The sequence below is a fragment of the Phascolarctos cinereus genome, unplaced genomic scaffold, assembly GCF_003287225.1.
Source record: "Phascolarctos cinereus isolate Bilbo 61053 unplaced genomic scaffold, phaCin_HiC Scaffold_9;HRSCAF=440, whole genome shotgun sequence".
NCBI classification, from domain to species: Eukaryota; Metazoa; Chordata; class Mammalia; order Diprotodontia; family Phascolarctidae; genus Phascolarctos; species Phascolarctos cinereus.
The window spans coordinates 193,884,065-193,908,769 of NW_027556402.1; the positions used below are offsets into that span (position 1 = coordinate 193,884,065).

A 24,705-nucleotide genomic window follows, 5' to 3' on the forward strand; every position below is an offset into this window, starting at 1 on the left:
TCCATCATGGAGGGTCTACCCATAATGCTGTGGGGCTATCTCACTTTCTCCAGACATCATAAGGACATCAGTGAAGTCCTAGACAATTTACTAGTTACTTCTCAATTGACTGATTCAATCTTCTTTTTTAATATATGTTCCCTACCAACCCACAGAGGAAAAAATAAGCGCATGAAGAATGTCAGTTGCCCAGATAATACAGAAGGTAATGAAGAAGTATTTGCTGAGTGTTAGCAGGCTGGACATGAAGGCAGAACATGAAGAGAGACATATACCTCTGGCTGGTCTCCCTGCCTCAAGTCTCTCCCCATTTTAGTCTCTCTTCTCCTCTGGAGTCAAATGAATCTTCCTAAAGTACAGGTCTGACCACTTCAGCCCACCCCCATCCCCATTCAACAAACTCTAACAGTTCCCTATTACTTTCAAGACCCAACATAAAATCCTCCATTTGGCTTTTTAAGCCCTTCATAACTTGGTCTTTTTATACCTTGTTCTCTTCCACGTACTCTGTCATTCAGTGACATGGACATTCGTGCTGTTATTCTTGTACAAGACACTAAGATTTTCTGACTGTCTGCACAGTCACTGGCTGACCTCTGATTCTGGAATGCTCTCACTTCTTCTTTCTACCTCCTAGCTTCCCTGGCTTCTTTCAAGTCTCAGCTAAAATCCTACATTCTGCAAGTGCCTTCCTTCTGAGATTATATCCAGTTAGTCCTATATATACATCTTTTTAATACATAGTTGTTTGAATGTTGTCTCCCCCATTAGACTGTGAGCTCCTTGATAGTAAGGACTGTTTTTGTCCTTCTTTGTATGTCTAGGGCTTAGCATAGTGCCTGGCATTCAGTAGGTGCTTACAAAATGCTTGTTGATTTGATATATCTTTGATGTGACAAAGGGTGCTTATTCTGCTAGCCAAACCTCCCCCATCTTTTATTTGTATTTTGCAAACTCATTTCACTTATTTACTATTTATGCTATCTATGATACAAAGAAACTAGCCTCTTAGCTGTGCTCCTCATTTCCACATTCTTTCTCCAGTCTTTGTGTTTTTTGCATGAACTGTCCCCCATGCCTGGAATACACTCCTTTCTCACCTCAAATGTCTTGGAATCATGTAAACCCTTCCAAGCTCAGCTCCCATGCCACTAGTTCCACACAGAACTTAGAGAGCATTGTAAGTCTTACATAGTACTTTTCGTGTGACAATGTGAGGCATATAGTGCAATGAATACCCATATTACACACAGAGGAAATCAAGTCTCATAAAAGATAAAGTGATTTATCCAAGGTCACAAAGGTCCAGCACTCTTTCCACACTGATGAAACTGGGAATCACAATATCTGAGTTCTAGTCCTAACTCTGCAAACTCTGGGTCTCAGTTTTTTTTTTTTTGTTTGCTGGGGAGGGGGTGCAGTGGAGGGGAGCCTTAGGTTTCTAGTAAGAATCTAATTCATAAATAATTTTAAACACATCATTTCAAGTAGGACCAAACTGCACTTCTCCAATGGGATGTATTCACTTACCCATTGTCCAAACCATTCTGTCCAAGTTTCTTCCCTATGTCACCAACCATGATTCCTGGCATTGGAAGAAGTGTCTTTGGATCTCGTATCTGTTTATGCCCATAAAAACCGATGAGAAAAATATAATGTTATAATCATGCAAAAACTAAATTCTAAAGTAAATATATAAATACCTATAACAAATGTATATCATCAGCAGAATGGCAGTAAGTACTTGTCGATTAATGGTTTAGTAGTTAGTGGAAAGACAAAACTTTTCCATGACTTGAAAATATGGTTAATATTTGTGTATGGGGAAAAAAAGATTTTGAATTCTATATATTTAAGTCCTAAACTTCTTTCTGCAAATATTCTACAAACAGTTATTGATAAGTAGGCTTTCAATAAGTATACTTACCTAAAAGGTAAAGACATTTAAAAGTGGGTATGAAGATTCAGTTCTCTCTATAAATTACTTTAACTCTTTTAAAATTAATATTAAAATGTAATTGATTTAATTATTTAAAATTATCACATAGTGAACTGAAAAATTATGGTTATAAAAGCTTTAAATTTAACTAGAATTTAATGTTGCCTGCAAAAATATTGATACGATCAGTATCTTCAAACATAATTGAAGAGAAGAAATTATATTTAAAGCTCAAGTTAGGAAAAACACACCTGTAGTAAGGAGCCAAATTAACAATTAGGAAATTCAAACGTGAAGATTTACTTCTACCATGAAAGCAACTCAGAAAAAAATTTCATTGGAACTTGAAAAGCTACAATGGAAAGAAAAATGTCAGTTCAATACCAATTATTGCAAATTGAAGGGGCTGGACCAAATAATGTGAAGTCTCATATTCTCCTGTTTTTAATACACTCCATCGATCTCCCCTTTCCCACCAGTATTCTATCAGCCCTCAAGACCCTTGTGCAGGTGGGGTCCACTGCCAACACTAAGACTCCCTCTCCAAGACTCCCATCCTCACTTCTCCATTACGACGCAGGAGAAAGTGGGATATTATTCCTCTTAATGACTGGATTTGGAAGACTCCTTGTTCAGCTACTGCTCTTTTGCAGAAGAAATACCTTGAGTCACTAAAATTACTAAGTAACAATATCTAAGCCTTACTTTACTACCTAAGTGCCCAGCAACTAGATTTGGAGATCCCTTCACCCTGAACCTATCGCCACACGTGGACTCATTACTCATTTGTCCGGCTTCCCTGAATTATGTGATATAACCACTAAGCATATAGACTCCAAGTCTTGTACACGATAGCACCAAAGCCTTGGACATGAGGCCCAATCAGACCCAACTGCATATTCTATATGCAGGATATCTTCTGAGCATGCACCATCCCCATTCATCTTGGGATGAGACAAAAAAAGTATGAGTTCAGTTAGGTCCCTGGGGTTGTGACCACTAGGTCTTTGCCCAACAGACACTAGACCCAACCTCCTTGCTGGCTCAATGCTTTCTTTCCTGGTATATGAGGAACTACAGTCTGACCAATTCCTATAATTAAGTCTTGATCTACTGAGGCAAAAGTCCCCTTTATGTGCTAATTCTCCTGCTCTCTTATTCTCACTGATCACAGTCTTCAGCCTCAAAAGAACCCATCATTTTCCCCCTTCCATTGTGCCTTCTGATACTCCTGCCACATTCTGAATAAACTTCCTTCATTCCAAGCATCTTTCCATGTGATTTCAATCTTACTATCATGAAAGCCTTTCTCCTTCCAGAAGGCATTACATTCTTGGCCACCTTCTCCAGTAATGGGTGTCCTTCTTATGCTCCTAACACATTAGACCAAGAGGAGAACTGGGACTACTCTTTGCCCCAACTGCCATTTCCAGACTATTCATTTGCCATCATTACTAGCAATCTCCCCCCCTTCACTGCCCCAGTTCAGATCCTTCTTACAGTCATCCATAGGCCATCAGGTTGTTCTCCATTTTCTGTCAAGCCCTCTTCACCACAGCCCCTGCTATCATATTTCAACATAAAATCTGATTCCCCAAAAGCACCCTCCCTCCCAGTTCATTAACCTCTTCAACTCCCTTGACCTATATATACTCTCACTCCACTTTAGCCACCCACTGGTGAATAAGATGAAAGTCATGTCTTAGATGTTACTATCACCCATAACTGTATTACTTGCAAAATCCAGAATTCTAAAATTTACTTCTCTAATCATAGCTTTCTACCCTTCCATGTTCCCCTGACACACCCTTCCTAGCCTGACTAGTCATCCTCTCAATCTTCCTATAACCTTTGGACTTTCCACCTTTCTCTGTTCTCGGGGTCCCCTTGCCTTCCCCTGGTTTCACATTCTTCCCTTCAGTTTCAACCCTGCAGTCCAACTTCACACTCTTTTCTATCCTGGAATCCCTTTTCTACATATCTAGAGTAGATTATTAAAGAGATAATTAGTAAACATAAAGAAATGGTGATAAGCAAGAACCCGCATGGTTTCATTAAGAACAGGTTAAGTCAGATTAACTTCATTGCCTTTTTTTTACTGGAATAGCAAGGAGGGGGATGCTAGTAGAAGAGGGAAGGCTATGGATGTAGTTTACCTAAATTTAGCAAAGCTTTTGACAAACTATTTCATACTATTCTCGTGGAGAAGATGGAGAGATGTGGACAATCAAGCAAATGGATACAAGAACTGGTTAAATGGCCAGACTCAAGGACAGTTAATTATTAATGATGCAATGTCAACATGGAAGATCATTAGTGGAATATCCCAAGTATCTGTGACTGATTGTATGCTATTTAACATTTCTATCATTGGCCTAAGTAAGAAACATAGATGGTATTCTCAAACTTTCAGATGATACAAACCTGATAGAGATACCTAATACACTGCATTAAAGAGTCAGGATCCAAAAGGCTTTGGTTAGGCTTCAGCATTGGGCTTAATCTAATATGATGAAATTCAATAGGAACAAATTCAAAGTCTTATACTTGGATACCAAAAAAATAGAGGAGGCACAGTTAGTAGTAGTTACTCTGAAAAAGATGTGGGGTGGGGTTTAGTGGATTGCAAGCTCAATATGAATCAGCAGGGTGATGGCAGCCAAAAATGCTGACTGAGCTGCACTGAGAGGCCTTGCTTGAAGGAAGAAGAAAGTAACAGTACCACCATATTCTGTCCTCATCAGACCTTATTTGTTCATTTCTTGGTACCAGTTTCAGAAGGATATTGATAAACTGGAGTGTCCAGAGGAGAGACATCAGGATCATAAGGTGATGCCTTGAGTCCATAACAGATACTAAATACTTGTCAGATTAAGTTCAAATTCTGAATTTGCCACTTACCAATTATGTAACTCTAGGTACTGATTGTGAGACCTTCCCGAGTCTCAATTTCATTATATGTAATATGGGGAGCATAACACCTTTCAAGTGGATAACAGATGTTGATGTATTCTGTAACCACAAGACTATGTAAAGATGAGATATCACCTTAGGAATCAGAATTCCTTCCAGCTCTGAAAGCCTATGATTTTCTACAATTAAAAAACTGCCCAAATAAAAGATAAAAGGATATGAACAAGAAGTTTTCAAAGAAAAAAATCCAAGTACTCAAAAGTCACGTAAAAAATGTTCCCAATCACTAATAATTAGAGAAATGTGAATTAAAACAACTCCGAGGTACTCAGAGTCATCAAATTGGCAACAAAGACAAAAAAAATGACAAATGTTGGAAGGGCTGTAGGAAAACAGGCACATTAAGCACTGCTGGTAGATCCATGAATTGGTCTGACCATTGTGGAAAACAATTTGGAACTACGCCCAAAAAGTTACTAAACTAGTGATGAAATATCGTTATCCTATAAGAAACAACAAGCAGGATGGTTTCAGAAAAACATGGGAAGACTTACATGAACTGATGCAAAGTGAAGAACCAGGAGAACAGTGTACACAATAACAGCAGTAAAGTGTGATGATCAGCTGTGAAAGACTTAACTACTCTGGTCAATACAATGATCTAATAAAATTCCAAGGGACCCATGATGAAAAAATGCTATCTACCCCACCTCCAGAGAGAGAACTGATGAAGTCTAAATGCAGATTGAAATAAAATTTTTACTTTCTTCATTTTATTGCTTTTTTTTTGGCAACATGGGACTGGAGGAAATTTGGAACTCAAAAAATTACTAAATGAATACTAAAAATAACTAAGTAATAAATTTTTTTTAAAAGTTACTAAACTATGTACATATATTTTGACCAGTGATACCACTAGTAGATCTGAAACATATCAAGACAGAGGAAAAGGACCCATTAGTACAAAAATATTCATAGCAGCTCTTTCTGTGGTGGTAAAGAACTGGAAACTAAGGAGCACCTGTCACATGGGACGAATGTATTGCTAAACAAATTACTGTATATGAACATAATAGAATGGAATGAAGATGACAGTTTCAGAGAAACCTAGAAAGACTCGTATGAACTGATGTAAAATGAAACAAGCACTACTAGGAGAACAATTTATATAATAACTACAACCACATAAAGAACTTTGAAAGACTTAAGGACTCTTTAATGATCAACTGTGATTCCAGAGGACTGAAGATGAAGCCTGCTACCCACATCCTGACAGAGGTACGACAGACTCAGGGTGCATACCAAGACATATATTTTTTGGATATGGCCAATGTGGGAAATTAATTTTGCTTGAATTTGCCACCTACCAGTTATGTAACTTCAGATAATTCTCTTGACCTTTGCACATCGTTACAGGGGTTTTTTGTTTTGTTTTGTTTTGTTTTCTTGTTTGTTTGTTTGTTTTTCCCCCTAAGGTAGAGGAGAAGGGAAAGGCAGGAGGGAAAGAATTTTGCTTATTGAAGAAAAATGAGGAAAATTTAAATAATATATTCATACCTGTACAACAAAGGAATGCAATCCACGGCACTGGCCTCCTGGGGTGTATAACTGGGCATACACAACTGCATGAGTGGCGCTCTTTCCCATATTACCAATCCAAAATTTGGAAGCTTCGAAATCAGGAGAATTGATGATGAACTCCTACACAGTACAAAAAGGACTAGTAAGGAAACCGAACATATGTTGTGGGCATATTTTCCTTTTTAAATGCGCTATTTCACAATGTTTTGCTGATGTGGTCAAATGACCTTATAATACTTTTCGCAAATTTTTAAATGACTACATATTTATGATAATTTGTATAAGAGCACACATTTGGGGCCATTAATCTTATTGCTAACACAGCCCTGGCCTTGAAATAACATAGGCCAAAAGCCCTATTTGTATCCCCTTACCATGTTGTGGAAAGGACCCTGGGTTCATGAAGGTCATGACAATGGATTTTGACCTTACAAAGGTTCACCAGAAGCCTCAAATACAGACCCAGCCACGTACTCTATTTCTGTTATCTGAGGACTAGCCCAGATAAATTTACTTTTTCTTTTTTTTTTCTTTTTTTTAGGCAATTGGGCCTGTTCCCTCTATCCAGTCACACAGCCAGTAAATGCCAAGTGTTTGGTCTGAGGCTGGATTTGAACTCAGGTCCTCCTGACTTCAGGGCCGGTGCTCTATCCACTGCACCACCTAGCTGCCCTATTTTTTTTCTTTTATTTTTTTTTCACATAAATTTAGTAAGATGCATGAGTAATTTTTTTGGCTATAGCAACTCACCAAGACCACTTACTAAGGCACAAAGTGTAACTTGGATCTATGTGGATAGAGGGAACATACCCCGTGAAGTCTCCTTTAAGTCCTGAAGCATACCACCGGCAGTCTCCATGTTTAAAGAAAAATGGATTCCTATAAACTATACATTAGAGAGTGTTCTTATAAGTATAGTCTTGAATGTTCATCTGCTGCTGTGTTGTCTTCAGAAATAACAGTACCTCAGCACTCAGAAGAGCTTCCTCAGAAGACAGTGACTGCAAGTGAGCATTTGTAGGAATTTGTCATTGAGTATCTGAATGGAGTCACTTAGGGAATACTGACTGTATAGAGAACACAGCACCAGATGATCTGTACCTTTATACTTGGTACAGCTAACTACATTGCATTAGTAGGGGACAAAAAGGTCCTCTCATCTGTGTGCCCTAAAGACAGGTTTACTTTTGTGGGATCCTGCTATTTAGGGCTGTCAGAGGCCATACTGGCCCTAGGATATCAAAGCCTCCAGTCAGTAGGTAGCCTGCTATGAAAGTTAGCTAGCAGACTTCTGTGTAAAATTCAACATTCTGAGCCATGCCCCACCTTTAACCATCAGCAGAAGAAACAGTTAACGGAGAAGCTGAGAAACACCTGTCATCACAGCACAAAGACACAACGTCATCCTATGCCAAACTTCTTCACTGACCAAAGGAACCTGTCAAGCTCTTTGGAGTGTCCTAGGCAAAGAGAGATGATGAGGACCACTTGCAAAGCAGCTTTGCTGCACAGATTACTGCCTCCGAACAGAGTGTACTCAAAGTAAAGTCAAAGGATGTTAAGATGCATAGCTTTTTGAAATCATCTGCTTCTGGGACAAAGGGCACCTCATGATTTTTCTTCAACACTGACATCTTTTGTACTGCTATTGGCTACTGGGAAAATCTTAAAGGGAAGTTTACTTCAAAAGATAATTGGGTTGGAGGTCAACATACACTTTTTTTCTTGCTCCCCCAACACATATTTGCCACTACTAAAAATTCCTTCAAAAATATCCATACTTATGAACAGATTCTGATTCCCAAATATATTCTATTTCCTAATTACTTATTTCCCTTCATGATGTGCTAACACATGTATATTTATTAATGCAAATTATTAACATTATTTTTGACCTTAAAAGCTTTAAATTAATATTCAACTAGACATTTTTGTATTATGAACCTAAAGACCCATGCAGTAATACTAACCTGAGTGGTGGGATCATATTGGGCAGTTGTTCGAATAGCCTTTGTATTGCTCCCATGACTTACTTCAGTCAGAGCAAAACATCCAAAAATCTAAATATTCAAGCACAAGGTCAATGAAGAATGAACATATTTACTTTTCATCTCCATTCAATACAACAAAAATGTATTCAGATCTCTACGTCCCACACTGGGGATCTAAGAAGAGGAAGACAAGGTTTCTGCTTCTTGGAGTTTACAAGCCAATAGGGGAAGTAAGACATGAACACAAATAACTACAACATAAGATAAAATGTAAAAACTGAATGAAAGAAATGTGGAGTACTCCTCCTCAGTTCAGAGGAGGAAAAAAAAACTCGTGGCTTTTTGAGGTGAAAATATTTAGAGAAAGTTGATATTTGAGTGGGTCCTTGAAGGATACAACAGGAATTGATCAGATGGAGCTTGGCAGGGGTAGGGAAAATCCATCACTCTCTCTTTCTCGAAGAACATGTCACAAGTCCAGAAAACTATCCCAATACAACTAATCTGTAATTCATCTAAATTCTTTCCTTGGAATGAAATTGTGTGCTAAGGAGCACTACTACAAGTCACTCTGTTGGTTGGCCTGAAGCTGTTAATGAAACAGCGATACCCAATCTAACTGGAATAAATTGGCAAATAAAAAGAGATGTTCTGAAGAAAGCAAAAACATTGCATAGTGGTCAGAATACGACACTTGGAGCCAAGTAGACCACGGGTTGGAATCTGCCTTGGAGAAGGGGTACTCACACTATGGACATCACAATTCTTTCTGAGTACAATGGGAGAAAGAGGGATAGTTTTAGGTTTCTCCTCCACTATGCTTTATAATAACATTCACAGAGTAGTCATTGAGGAAGTGCTTGCTCAGAGAATATTAGAATTTTACCCTTTGAGAGTATAGGTAAAGTAGCTTGAGGCCCAAAATGGCAGAAAGAGCTAACCATTCATTCCTACAACATGCACACTGCCCTTTCTGAAGACTCTCATCTATATTTTTCCCCTTTTTATAATTTTCAATGAAACAGAGAACAAAAGAAAATGAATTCAATCTATCACTTAAGTTTAAACTTACCTCCATGTTTAAGGTTTTCTGAATAAAATGTATATGTCTTTGAGACCCAGAATTCAGAATAGTAGAAGCAAAAACCTGAAAATACAATACTGACAATTAAATACGCAATGTTAAACTGTATCCCAGCTCTGCCACAGAGTATCCTATGTGATCTCTGCCATGTCTTTTTTCTTCTCTGGGCCTTAGTTTCCTCATATGTAAAATGAGAAAAATGGAGCAGATGATTGGAGTTGTATTTCTTCCGTCTCTAAAATTCTATGATCCTTTCCCTATGATTCCTACATTAGGAACTACAATACTTACCTAAGAACCTGAGTACATATTAGTAGTAAAACATTATCTCTGACCCAAAGAAGTTGATTTGTAAGAAAGAATTCAAATTGAATTTTTAAAACCTGAAAAGGATCATGAATGGGTAGGGGAAAAAAAACAATAAAACAATATAAAGCTAGAATGTGTTATTTCAGAAATGAAAAGGCCTGCATTTGTTTCTATGAAACCTTTCATGCCATCAGACAAGAGGAGGAAGATGTAGACACTCTGACTTATTTTCATTTCTTTAATTTGTGAAAATTAAAGAATATAAGAGGCCAAACATGGGTAATAATCTTAAAGAACAGAAAACATAACTGTCCTTTTAGCACCATGGCTTTCATAGAGGTGGAATGAAAACAGTGCTGGATATATTGGGAAACTCAGGTTAGAATCTCTAGATGTACTAGCTTTGTGATCATGGACAAATCCTTTAAGCTCTCACTCAGTTCAATACTCCTTGCCTGTAAAACAGAGATAATAATAGCTGCTCTATCTGCCTTACAGGTCTTTTGTGAGAAAGCACTATAACTTTAAAGCATTCTATACTGCAAAGACTAATGGTTATTATTATTTATCTACTAAAGTTCTATTCTGGTACCTACTTGTTGCCCTGGGTTCTCAAAAGCTAAGTCAGTGAAAGACAAGTATGACAGGTTCTACCCAGCTGGAAAGACTTTAGTGCATTCAAGGACTACCCTAACAAAGGTCAGAGAGACTTTTCTCAAGAAGGTGGGCTTGGAGACCCATCATCATCATCATCATCATCATCATCCTACTGTAATTAATTCACGTGTCTTGTCTGTATATACAAATTTAATAATGTATTTGTGCAGCATTGCATATATTAGGAGTAGGATAAATGGCTTTCCTGTCAAAAGCACCAGCTCTGCTCATACTTACCAATTCCACCTCCCAGTCTCTTTTACAGTTTCAAATTCCCCTTGAACAAAAGGTATCCATAATATATTCCCATAAGAACCTAAGTAAGTGGCCATAAAAGGTGAAGGTAGTGCTTTTAATTCTACAAGACAGGTTTCTTTTTTCCTTTAAGAAAAAGGCTTAAATGTTAAAATATCTTTCAATTTTTTTAGACATTTTATTTTAGGACCTTTACCAGAGTAGGTCTTCATGATTCTTTGAAATGGAAAAACTTATGTTATTAGTCTCCTCTTTAAAAAGAAAATAAAGTATACTTACATATGAATTTAAAAAGTATTTGGCAGATAAGGACCAATCATACATCCCTAGGCAGTTAATCAGCATAAAAATTTTCAGTGGATTCTTCATCATCTCTTGTAAATTAAGAAAGTTGTATTCAAAAAGTCTTCTACAGCGCAGAAAGTTTAGCTCACGATACTTCTCAATAGGCAATTCTTCTCCAGGGTGATGAGCGAAGAGGGGATCATTTTCAAAGGCTGAGAAGATTCTTTTCTTGAACAGAAAAGAAAACAGTACTAAAGACTAAAAAATCACAGGCAAACGAACTGAACCCTTCGTTTTCTTCAGGTCTAGTTTCTGACAAGCTCAGGTATGGCAGGAGAGCTGTTGTTACTCTAGGTTTGATCTGTCGGTTTACAGTCTGCTTCTGGGTCCTGGCAGTTCTGCCAAACCCAAATAAGGGACGTGTCACTCACAGTTCCTATAGGACTTAGGCACATCACTAAGTACATGGGGGGGGGGGGGTTTGAATCACAGGAACTTTCAGATAGAAGGGCTCCCAGGCATTATAAAAACCAAAGTATCTCAGAGTTAAAAGGAACCTCAAAAGCAATCTCATCCACCCATATAATCAAGAATTCCTTCTACAATACCATTAACAAGAGGGAAACCTGCTACTTCCCAAGGCAACCTATTTCCCTTTTGATCTCTCTGATTCCTAGTTTTTCTTATGATGAACTAAAATCCATCCCCATAAAAATCTCACTCCTTGCTTCCAGGTGTTATCCAGGCCTTCTTCCCCATGGCAGTCCTTTAAAAAATGGAAGCCAGCTACACCTTGTCCTCTCTATGTCTTCTCTCCTTTAGGCTAAATACTTTTAGTTCCTCCACTCAATCCTCCTACATCAAAATCTTGATGCTATTCCTTATCCTGGGTGTTCCCTCCGCTTATGTTTGTCAATGCCCTGGCAAAAATGCAAGGCCGAGAACCTCCACACTATCTCAGATGTGGCCTGGATGGGATATAGGACAGTGAGACTATCGCCAATCTTGTCGGGGACACTTTTTACTTTGTATCAATAGGATTTTTATTCTGGTTACCTGAAAGATATTCAGAACACACTGTTATAGTTTCTAATGACATCAAAATGGAGTCCTCAGTTATTAAAGATACAGTCTTCTTTTGTTCAAATTTAGTTGCAAAATGTCAGAACATATGATCTTTAAATGTCATTAAGTCAGACTTGTGATCTCTAAATAGCCTGCCTACTTAAATACTTACTCATACTTTAAGTTAGCTACATAAAGATGTAATTCAAATCCCATCATTTATAAATTGTGGTAAATTGGAAAGAGAATTTGAAACTAAAGTATGTCACACTGTAAAAGAGTACACCATGCTCCTTTGGGATGGTGGAAACAACACTAGATTTGATGTCAAAAGACCTGAGTTTGAGCCTCAGTTCTACTACTCATTCATTAGGTAACCTTTTTAACCTTTAATTTCTTAATCTCCCTAAGTCTCAGTTTCCCCATCCGTCACAGTTTTTTTGGTAAAGAAAAAATAAACCCCAATGTGACAACACAATCAAGTGCTTCATACATTATACACAATGTCAAACAAGGATCTCACCTTTAAAATGATCATATCTTCTCCATCTAAGAATAACAACAGTTCCTTCCAATTGAAGGATGATTTTGCTCTGTACATACATAATGGTCCTTTAGGGAGATCTGGCAACAAAGCATCCTGAGAGGTTTGGTTGTAATCATTTCCGTTAGAATTTGGTGCCATTTTGGAAATTATTCTGCAAAAGAAATCAGTTAATACTGTTAGGTTTGTATCTATATAGCTCATAACAAATAGGGAAGCTTATTAGACACTTTAGCTAAAACAAGCATTCCCTAAAACAACACTCCCATGAAAGCAGCTTTTAACGCCCATCAGCAGTTAACATTGTATTCTGTTGTAGGTCCTTACTCAATATCTGTTTAAGTGTACCCTGACACACAAGTCACAAATGTGAAGAAATGTTAGGAATCAGACTTGTTCTGTTTAGCCCTAGACAGCAGAACTAGGAGTTAAAGGTGGGCAAATTCAGGCTTAATTTAAGAAAAAAAAAAAACTTCCTTGCCATTCATGTTATCCAAGTGAGGAATGAGCTGCCCTTGGGAGGGATAAGGTTCCTCCTCCTCAGTAAAGAACATCAAGCTAAAGCTGGATGACAGTTTTGTCAGGGATGCCATGGTGGATGGCTTCCAACTCTGAGAGCCTGTGATGCCGTCAAATGTGGCATGTGTTGGGCAGATGTGGAATTTTCAATAAATATCGAGAAATGATTTGTTAGCCTAAAAAAACTACGCCAGGATTTCCAATAACTATGTATATCTAAAACTAATTTAAGAGGCACCTAGGTGGTATAGCGGATAAAGCACGGGCCCTGGAGTCAGGAGGATCTAAGTTCAAATCTGGTGTCAGATACATATAAGCTGTGTGACCCTGGGCAAATCATTTAACCCAAATTCCCTCCAAAAAATGATAATAAAATAAAATAAAACAAAACTAATTTAAGAACTGGCTGTTACTTTAGAGGGTTGCTCTTTTTTTTCTTTATGATTCTTTAGTCAGTAGCCTCTACTACACTGAATGTAAAGAAATAGCACAAGCTGGGAAATCTGATGTACCAACTGGAGAGGCTGGGTAGGCAAAGGGCTCGGGGCTTTCCTTCCACAGCTGGTCCAAGAAAGAATTCCTTCCCACACCTCTGTTGAGGCTCCTATAGATATGCCAGATGGTGTAAAAGAATCTGGATAGATACAACAGATGGGAAAAAAGAAGAAGCCATGATATGCTCTGGAAAAGTTTCACAACAGAATTCAACAAATTCAATAAGTATTTATTGAGCATCTAAGATATGAATATAAGCATGATAGTCTCTACTTTCAAGTCACCATCGATAGGAAGGAAAAATCTCTCTCTCACAGACACACACAGGGAAATATTGAGACTTGCACAAGTGAGGCAAGAGAATGGTTCTCAGAACCCTAACTACTCTGTTTCTGCTTTCAACAACACCATTTTCCCAGTCACACACGTCAGACTCTGGTGGCACTTCTTCCTTCCTCAGCCACGTCTCATCAGTTTGACCTCTGCAACATCAGTCCCATCTACTACTTCCCGCTGCCACCACCACAATGCAAGCTCTCGTCCCTCGTCTCTTCTCGCTTGGAATGTTGTAACGATTCCCAAAGCCTTCCCGCCTTCAATTTGTCTCTCCTCTGCCTCATCCCCTACACATCTGCCCAAGGATCCTCCTAAGGCACTGTTATGACAATGTCAGTGTTTACTCAGATTTTCAGTGGTTCCCCAACATGATTTGATCACAAGTTACACTTAGAGGGGTGGCTGAGAGGGGGAGCAAAAAGTGATTGAAATACCCACAAGGGACCTTAAATAATGTCAGGAACTAGGTACAGAGCTGACATGTGTCTTGGAATAAAGTGCAAACTGGAGGGCATGATTGGAGTGAGAAGCAACAGTGGGAATTTGTTTCAGTGGAACATTAGGGGGAGACAAAGCTCCCCACTTGGTCTGGAGCCCACGTATGAGCATGAAGGCAGATAGAGATTGTGAACAGACAACTTCTCCCAGCTCCCAGGTTCCAGCACACACAGTCATGTTCTGAGCACAGATGAGAGCTGGAAGATCAGGTTTTGTTTAGTATCACTTGTTGGCGGAGCAGGTGTTGACCTGCATTATGGACCTCCCTCCACCAGTTAAAATCACAGGTCTGGTATAAAAACAAAAAAATGATTAGAAGTAGGGGTAGCTGACTTTGCCTCTGGATTTTCTTTTGAAAGGAACCTCAAAAATTATTGCTAGTCTATACCAGCTTTTCAGACTCTTTTGTCTTACTTTTTGGCTATCTACTATGGTTCAGATTGGTAAAGCTGTCAGTTAGCTCACTTCCAGAGAGATGATGGTACATTATTTTAACTTCAGAATAAATGCATTTTGCCAATGAAAGTCTCTCACAGAGCCATAGGCAGAAACTAACCAGTCTCTCTCTGCCTCTAGGCTCCCTGCTTCTAATGTTTGTTTTTTTTTTTTTTTTAAAGAACTGCTTCTACTAAGTCATTCCTTTCTTTAATAAGCTTAATTGATGCCTTTTATTTTCAGTTCCTATTCGTTTCCAGATAAATGTCTTCCTCCTTTACCATCTTTGAGCTTTCTCTTATAACAGATAGATACGATCGGGCAGCATATGCAATATGACACACCCACAAGGCACCCATCTCCCACTACTTCTCTAATGAAAAGAGCAAGATGTATTCCTTCAGTTCTTTTCCAGAGTCAAGATTGATTACTATAATTCCATAGCATTCAGCTTCAGTTTATGGTGCTATTCATTTACGCTGTTGTAGACAGTGTGTATCTTGTTTTCCTTGTTCTGTTTACTTCATCAGCTCACATCAGATTTCCATTGTTTTTCTCAATTCCCTATATTTCTCATTTCTTAAGATACAATAATATTCTATTATGTTCATTTTTTTCAATTTATTTAGCTATTCCCCAATCGATAGGCATCTACTTTGCTACCATTCTTTGACTTTACAAAATTTCACAAAAAATTACTGCCGTGAATACAATATGTTGGAGCTTATTTTGTATCTTTAACTTTTTTGGGATATATCCCTAAGAGGGGGGTCTTGAGGTCAAGGGGTATGGACATTTGAGTCACTTTTATCACATAATTCCAAATTGCTTTTCAAAATGATTGGACCAATTCACAACTCCACCGACTGTTTCTTACTGTGCCAATCTTTTCAAAGCCCCTTTGATGTTGACTATTTCTCTCTTTTGTCATTTTTGCCAATTTGATGAGAGAGGTGAAACCCAAGAATTGTTTTAATTTGCATTTCTCTTCTCATTAGTGATTTGGAACAAAATTTCATGTGGTTATTAGTAGTTTGCAATTCTTTTGAGAATTATTTCTATTCTTTGGTGACATATAAGTGTGTGTATATATAATATAAACTCTTGATTATAAGATCTTTATCAGCGATATATAATGCAAAGATTTTTTTCTGGATTTGAAATTTTACCTTATCCTAGCTGCACTGATTTTTTTTCATTCAAAACTTTTTAATATTCCATTCATTCCCTTCTCCAAAAACTTTCACTGGCTATTCAATGCCAACTGAATAAAGTATAAACTTCCTTGTCCAGCATTTAAGGTAGTCCATGAGATGGCACCCTTCTAATTTTTCCAACTTTATATAACATCCCTCCACTAAACATATCCTACACTCCAGTTCACTGCACAACTCACCATTACCCAAACATACCCTGCATTTTCCTCCATCTTTCCCTTTTCTCTGGCCATCTCCCTCTCACAGAATGCCTTCCCATTTCTGCTTGTTAAAACCTGCTAGAATTTGCATTCTGATGGTACAGGCTTCAAGAACCCAAAGTCAGCTTTTCCTCAGACTGAGGCATTGGCGAATGACTTGTATGGAGGACAGTAATCCATGCACAATGCAAATCCAAATTTGTGAAGTGCCTGCAAATGTCGCAAATGACATCATGTTATACTACAAAGTACAAGTCTGTTTATCAAAAACTTACTTTGAGGAAAAGAACCTATTTGCACAAAAATATTTATAGCGTCTCTTTTTGTGGTGGCTAAGAATTGGAAACTGAGGGGATGCCTATCAGTTGGGGAATGGCTGAATAAGCCGTGGTATATGAACATAATGGAATACTATTGTTCCATAAAAATGAACAGGCGGACTTCAGAAAAACCTGGAAAGACTTACGTGAACTGATACAGAGTGAAGTGAGCAGAATCAGAACACTGTGTAAAGTATAAGAAATTATGTTTCCACAGATGTAGAGGAAGTAGTCTTACAGTCAAATAACAGGTGTGAAAGGAGCAGTTTTACTCAGAATTGTTTTTCAAAACTAGTAGTGTGGTTAAAAGCGCTGAAAGTAGGACAAAAGGTTACAAATTGCTCAAACTGCACATGCAATGAGTCTATGAGTATTATCTTCTCCTCCCCAGGAGGAAGATTAACACAATTTTAGGCACAATGTTGTATGTAGAGGGAGCGAAAAACATATTAAGGAGTAATATGAAATAGGCATTCCAGGGAGTTGTACACCTCGAAGTATACAGCCAACGGAGAAATGGGGGGGGGGAAACTTGCATTTCAGGACAGCAATATAACTGCTTGTTTTGCTTCCGTAGGGTGTGTCTGCCTCTAGCAGCACCCACCTCTTGCAAGAACGTATAATAAATGAGCTTGCCTCATCTACCTCAAGAGCTTTTATTTTTTCCCAACAAAAGTTATTCCTAACACATTGTACATAGTAACAACAATACTGTATGATGAACAATGGTGAATGACTTAGCAATTCTCAGCAATATGATGATCCAAGACAATCACAAAAGAACCATGATGAAAAATCTATCTGCCTCCAGAGAAAGAACTGATGTCCTCTGAATACAGACTGAAGCATACAAATTTTTCCTTTCTTTTTTTTTTTGTTTGAGTTTTCTTGCACAAAACAACTAATGTAGAAATGTTTTACATGATTGCACATGTATAACCTATATCAGATTGCTTACCTTCTCAGGGAGGGAGAGAAGGACAGAATTTGGAACTCAAAACTGTTTTTAAAAGAATGTTAAAAGGATTTTTTTACATGTAATTGAGTAAAAATAAAGTATTATTAAAAAAAAAAAACCTGCTGTGAGCAGAGAGCCCTGTCCTAGAACTAGTAGAAACACAAAGTTTAGATCTAATGTGGTCTGACCTAAAACTCTGATGAAGTATGTGGTCTAGCAAAGGAATACAACACCAACACAAATAGTTACAATACACAATATTATATAACTACATTAGTTATAAATCCAAGCAGGTCAGCCACTACAAGTTCCACATCTTTATTTTACTCAAATCCTTCAAAATGACGTCTTCAGTATCTATCTTTCATCCTCAACATCTTCAGTTTCCACAGATGACTTCTAGCTTATGGAGTTTTTGGCTGCCTGAAGATTCAAGTCCCCTGAGTACTAGATGATCAGAACTACAGTTAAGTGAAAAACTACTTATTCTTACCTCCCTCACAGAGCAGCTTTAAAGGATGACTCCTGTTGTAGCTTATTATCATGCTTTCTATACTTCTCATGATTTAATCTTTTGTAATAATCATGATCACCTTTCATACCTTATCTATAAAATGGAAGAATTATTCCAGTTGTTAGGTCTCTTTCAATCTTCCACAATCGTACAGGCCCATCCTGAATTCTTTAGGCAAAGAGTTGTACGCTCTTTTACCAGCTGAGAATCCAGGCAAAACAGGTAATATGAGGCAGCCCAGGGAATGGTAATGGCAACTAGCCTACAGATCAGTCTATAAAGTGTAGTGATTTCTAAATAATTATCATTATTTTTATTAATGATGATGATACTCCTATTTCTATAGTGATTTAAGGGTTACAAGGCATTTCCCCCACCACCTTGTGAAGTTTAAGTATCCATTTTACTAATGAGGAAGCTGAAAGGCAAGTACAGTGACTTGCCCAAGACCAGAGAGTTAAAGCTGAGATTTTGTTACAGGTCTCCTAATTAAATAGTCATTCTTCTACCTCCATGCTGCCTCTCTTCACAGAAAGAGCCATAGACATAACTCATAAGAAAGGGAGAGAGATGAGGACTCAGGTCTTGGGAGCCCAGAAGGTCAAGGTAACAGAAAAGTACAGAAGATTACAAACACAGGAGGCATTGGATATCTGGGGCACAGAGAGAGAGAGACAAAGAGACACAAAGAACAGACAGAAGCACAGGGAGAAATGGGACAGAGAGACACCAAGGGATCAGAACACTAGGGGACAGGGACATATGGGACAGGAATCACAAGAACAACAAATTTAGAGTTAGAAGGGGCCTTGGAAGTTATTTTTCTTCTCTAGGGGTTCTTAACCTAGGGACCACTGACCCTGTTTAGATTTCAGGGGATCCTTGAATACGAATGAAATGAAAATAAAAATACATATTTATTGTTACTAACTTCTACCTGAAATGTAGCATTCCCTTTAAATATTTAAAAACATTCTGAGGAGCCTATAAGCTTCACCAGATTGCCAAAGAAGTTCATAAAGAAAAAGGTAAGAATTCCTTATCTGGTTCAACCTCCCTATTTTAGAAATGGGGAAACTGAGATTCAGAAACAGTAGGGAGATACAAAGGGTTAGAATAAGCAGGGGAATATTTAGAGACAGGCAAGGAGGACAAGAAGACACAGAAGGACAGGAGATAAAGAATGCCAGAAACCCAGAAAAATACAGGGATCTGAGGTCCCAGAAGAACACCAAGTATGGAGAAAACATGGATATGGGAGGGACAGGGAGGCAAAGAACCAGGGACACTCAGGTACAGAAAGTCAGGTTGCAGAAAAACAGACTCACAAGGTCTTCAAAGAGTGAGGCATGGGGATGTAGAGGGGCAAAGAGACTCATGGACAGTGAAACAGGGAGAGATAGAGAAGCTGGGAACAGAGAGAATGGAAGATAAGGACCCGGGGGCGGGGCGGGTAGAGTGCAAGGGCCCAGGGGTCAAAGGGACACATAGACCGTGAGACAGGAGGCGGGGCAGGGACAAGAGGGGGATGGAGAAGCTACAGGGATGGGGCAGAGTTCAAGGGCACAGAGGGACACAGACACAAGGTGGGGGGACACAGGGGAAGAGAAAAGAAAGCAGGAGACACACAGACGGGGACTGACGCAGGAGGTCACCAGCGCGGGGACTGCGGACAGGACAGCACAGGATGACCTGGGGACACGGTCACAGGGCAGGACAGAGAGACACGGAAACAGGACGCGCAGGGGCCGAGGGACCGAGGACAGAGAAATTCGGGGACACCGGACACACGGAGAGGGAGCTGAGCGTCGGCGCGGCGGGGGACACTGGGCGGCACTGCGGGAGGGCGGCGAAGACACGAGGAAGTGGAGGGACAAGGACGGACGCAGCTGTGACAAGTCTTCCACCCGAGGAAGGCCCGGGAGCTCCCACTCCTTACCGGCTCAAGCTGCCGTCCAGCCTCCGAGCCTTCCGTGCTCTCCGGGACCTCCTAGACCAGCCGGGGTCCCGAAGAGATTCCGGGCAGGGTAGCGCCTCCCGGCCCCAGTGCCTCAGGACCTGGAGAAGGGGCGGGGCTGGGGCGGGGCTATCGAGGAGGCGGGGGGCGGGGCGGAAAGGAAACCGCTATCTCTCACACCTAGCCCCCCCCCCCCGCCCTCCCTCACTCCCAAAGTGTGCGACGTAACCATAGGGACGGGCCTCTTGGGCGTCATCACTAGGCGACTCTAGTCATCGCCTGGGAAATGTTTGGGGTACTCCCTGCCTGCAGGGTAGGCCTTGAATAGTGAAAGGCCCCAACGATTCCTTGCAATGGATGGAAGCGTCCCTAAGCAAGTGCTTTCCAGCTTTGCTCTTGAGTTTGGAGAAAAGGGGAAAGCATAGATACAATTTAATTTTTCTTTTCCTCCCTGGAGGCAACAATATTAATAATAACAATATCAGCAGTAATGACTAGAAGGTATATAGCGCTTTACTTTTTGCAAAACACTTTTAAATAGATTATCTCGTCAGGAGAGCAAGACAAGAGGCGCATTTCTATAGTGTGGAGGAAATATACAAAACCCGTTGCTGTGAGTTTGGGGGAGACAGCTCCCCAGAAATAGTAACCTTAGAGGTCAAAGAAATGGAATCTTCAAGGTTTTGCGGTGCTATCTAAAAAGGGAGGGCCTCCCACCTAGATATTCAGTGGGTTTAAGTGGAAACCCTACCAAGATGGTCTGATGAGATAAACTACAGGGAAACACTCCAAAGCTAATACATTCTTCCTTTTTACCCCCTATTCACCTGTAATCTGTCTCTACCGCCAAAATAAGTACTGTGACCGACCAGTCACACTGCTAACCCTGTGTAAAACCTTGTAATCGTATCTCCCTCTGTTCTTCTCCTTCACCAGTCTCACATGATGAAGGGCCCTCATTCCTTACCAAGCCTAACCTCTCTACCTCTTCAAGTATAGCTCATTCCTCCTGTCTCCTCTAGTAGATTGTCCCCTCAGTCATCCCCACTCTTTCACTTATTTTCAATTTCTTCCTCTCTACAGCCTACAAACATGGCCATGTCTCCTCATCCTAAAGAAAAAAAAAACTTCACTCAATCCTTCCATCCCACTATCATCCTATATCTCTTCCCTTTGTAGCCAAGCTCCTGGAAAAAGTATACAATATGTGCCACCACTTTCCCCCCTCTTACTCTCTTAATCCCTTACAAAGGATGTGTGGAGTATTCAAGGAGGGCTAGTACTTGTGGCATGAGAGCTTAGCAAACCCTTTTCTGGACTGCTCATCCACCTTTGGTGTCTACCTAGCACTCAACTTTCACATGTGGCTCCAAGAAGCTGTAGCATGCACAGCAGCCACACACCCCAGTAAACCATCTCAGCAGACAGGCTAAACCAGGTTTAAGGTAACCAAGGGGCCTCAAACCCATCACTGACTTAGGGGGGTGTATATCCCAAGAATGTGAAGACTTCCCCTAGGGGGATGGGCAGATGAAAACCATTTGTTCCAACACCCTTGAAGGCAGTTGAGGCAGGCACTGTGGAACACTTGGAGCTTAGTCAGACATCAAAGATGTCAAGGTCATCCACTGCATCCTGGGCCATGGCCCAGATTATCTTGACTTTTGTCTTGCCACTGGGCTTTGATAATTCTAGAAGACAGAGTGATGCTCATGACTTTGTGCAATTCTGCCTTATGTCTAATTCACCCCTGTGATGTCATTGCACCTCTTTCAGGTCGTGATTAGTGGATCCTTTCAATTTCTATTTTACCCTATTGTTCTAGGATTTTTTTTTGATCTTTTGATTTTGTTTTATTGTGTCTTAATATCTCATGGAGTCATTAGCTTCCAGTTGCCCAATTAGAATTTTTAAGGAGTTATTATTTTTTTTTTTTTTTACCTTTTTTTAAAAAAAATGTTTATTTTTAGTTTTCAACATTCACTTCCACAATATTCTGAGTTCCAAATTTTCACCCCAACTCGCCTCTCCCCCCACCCCAAGATGGCATGCATTCTGAATATCCCTTCCCCTAGTCTGCCCTCCATTTTATCTCTCTCCCTCTTCTCTTATCCCTTCCCCCTTCTATTTTCCTGCAGGGCAGGATAGATTTCTGTACCCCATTTCCAGTATTTCTTATTTCCAAGTTGCATGTGAAAACATTTTTTGTAAACATGTGCTTTTAAAACTTTGGGTTCCAAATTTTCACCCTTCCTCCCACCCCACTCATCCTCACTGAAAAGGTTATACATGTGCAGTTATGAAAAACACTTCCATAGTAGTCATGTTGTGAAAAACTAACTCTATTTCCCTTAATCCTATCCCATCCCTCCATTTATTCTATTCTTTCTTTTGATCTTGTTCCTCCTCAGAAGTATTTGCTTCTGATTACCCCCTTTCCCAATCTGCCCTCCTCTCTATCCTTCCCCTGCTCTCTTGTCCCCTTCTCCCCCTATCTTCCTGTAGGGTAAGACAGATTTCCATACCCAATTGAGTATGTATGCTATTGCCTTTTCTTTTCTGTTTTTTTTTTTTGTGTGAGATAATTTGCCCCATTCTACCTCGACCTTTCTCCCAGTATAATCCTCTCTCACTCCTTAATTTTATTCTCCAGATATGACCCCTTCATCTTCAACTCATCCTATGTCCTCTATCTATGTATCTATCTATCTATATCTATATCTATATCTATATCTATCTATCTATCTATCTATCTATCTACATACATACATATAATTGTTTCCCTCCAACTACCCTAATACTGACAAAGGTCTCATGAGTTATAAATGTTATTTTTTCCATGAAGGGATGTAAATAGTTCAACCTTAATAAGTCTCTTATGATTTCTCTTTCCTGTTTACCTCTTCATGTTCCACTTGAGTCTTGTATTTGAAAGTCAAATTTTCTATTCAGCTCTGGTCTTTTCATCAAGAATGCTTGAAAGTCCTCTATTTCACTGAATGACAATTTTTTCCCCTGAAGGATTATACTCAGGTTTGCTGGGTAGGTGATTCTTGGTTGTAATCCTATCTCCTTTGCCCTCTGGAATATTATATTCCATGCCCTGCGGTTCTTTAATGTAGAAGCTGCTAAATCTTGTGTTATCCTGATTGTGTTTCCACATACTTGAATTGTTTCTTTCTGGCAGCTTGCTAATATTTTCTCCTTGACCTGGGAACTCTGGAATTTGGCTACAATATTCCTAGGAGTTTTCCTTTGGGTATCTCTTTCAGGAGGAGATGTGGATTCTTTCAATTTCTATTTTGCCCTCTGGTTCTAATATATCAGGGCAGTTTTCCTTGATAATTTCTTGAAAGATGATGTCTAGGCTCTTTTTTTGATCATGGCTTTCAGATAGTCCAATAATTTTTAAATTCTCTCTCCTGGATCTATTTTCCAGGTTGTTGTTTTTCCAATGAGATATTTCACGTTGTTTTCTAATTTTTCATTATTTTGGATTTGTTTTACAGTATCTTGGTTTCTCATAAAGTCACTAGCTTCCAATTGCTCTATTCTAATTTTTGAGGAAGTATTTTCTTCAGTAAGCTTTTGGATTTCCTTTTCCATTTGGCCAATTTTTCTTTTTAGGGCATTCTTCTCCTCATTGGCTTTTTGGACCTCTTTTGCCATTTGGGTTAGGCTTTTTTAAGGTGTTATTTTCTTCAGTATTTTTTGGGTCTCCTTTAGCAAGCTGTTGACTTGTTTTTCATGATTTTCTTGCATCACTCTCATTTCTCTTCTCAGTTTTTCCTCTACTTCTCTTACTTCTCAAAATCCTTTTTGATCTCTTCCAAGGCCTGGGACTGGTTCATATTTTTCTTGGAGGCTTTGGATGTAGGAGCTTTGACTTTGTTGTCTTCTGGTTGTATGTTTTGATCTTCTTTGTTACCAAAAAAAAGAATCTATGGTCTGATACTTCTTGCAAGGTTTGTTCATGATCGTAGCCAATTACTTGAGTTATAAACTCTTTGTTAAGGTAAGGGTCTGCTTCCAATGTGGAGAATGTACTGTCCCAAGCTTTGAGGGTTTGTACAGCTTGTTTTTAGAGATACTTCTAGGGAACTGTAAATTTTCAGTTCTTCCAAGGTGGTACGATAAGGGGTAAGGTGTTTACTCCTTTCCTGGCCTGTGCTTTGGTCTGTAAGTGACCACAAGCTCTTCTGTCTTGGAACTGTGAGGAGGATTTTCTCTCCATAGCCACTACAAGTTCCACCACAGCAGCACTCCTTCTCACCCTAGGACCACCACCCAGAACTGTGACCGAGATCTAAGCACGGGTAAAGCAAGAGATTCCTGCCTGAGCACTGGCAAAGAGATCCCTGCAATTCCCCTGTGATCAGCCACTTGATTCCCTCTCAGTCTGTGGGCCAGAAGCTCAGGAGGCAGCTGCCACCCCAGGGCCATGCTTGCTTGGGAACTGGGGCTGAGACCTAGCTCCTCTCTCACAGCAGAAATAGACATTTTCCACTCACCTTCTAAGCTGTCTTTGGCGTTCGTGGATTGAGAAGTCTGGAAACCGCCACAGCTGCCTGCAATTCAGTCTTCTAAGGCCTGCTTCAGGTTCACTGTGGCCTGTGCACCCCCTCCAAACTGC

The 24,705-nt window shown here is 39.6% G+C and overlaps 1 protein-coding gene across 3 annotated transcripts in view; it reads right to left on the minus strand.

The window, feature by feature from the left end:
• ACOX3 (acyl-CoA oxidase 3, pristanoyl) overlaps positions 1–20,210 on the minus strand; it is a 79,541-nt gene extending 59,331 nt beyond the window's left edge. The window contains exons 1-8 of one of the 3 annotated variants that reach the window (XM_020992146.2): positions 20,055–20,210; positions 13,655–13,776; positions 12,603–12,777; positions 11,009–11,242; positions 9,497–9,571; positions 8,404–8,493; positions 6,410–6,553; positions 1,531–1,619 (exon numbers count right to left, since the gene is read on the minus strand). In XM_020992146.2, the coding sequence (XP_020847805.1) occupies positions 1,531–1,619; positions 6,410–6,553; positions 8,404–8,493; positions 9,497–9,571; positions 11,009–11,242; positions 12,603–12,764 (794 nt within the window). In that variant the 5' untranslated portion in view covers positions 12,765–12,777; positions 13,655–13,776; positions 20,055–20,210. Of the gene's footprint in view, positions 1–1,530; positions 1,620–6,409; positions 6,554–8,403; positions 8,494–9,496; positions 9,572–11,008; positions 11,243–12,602; positions 12,778–13,654; positions 13,777–20,054 lie in introns of those variants that run through there. The other 2 variants (XM_020992145.2, XM_020992148.1) reach the window with 2 other exon arrangements.
• Between the last annotated feature and the right edge of the window lie 4,495 nt (positions 20,211–24,705).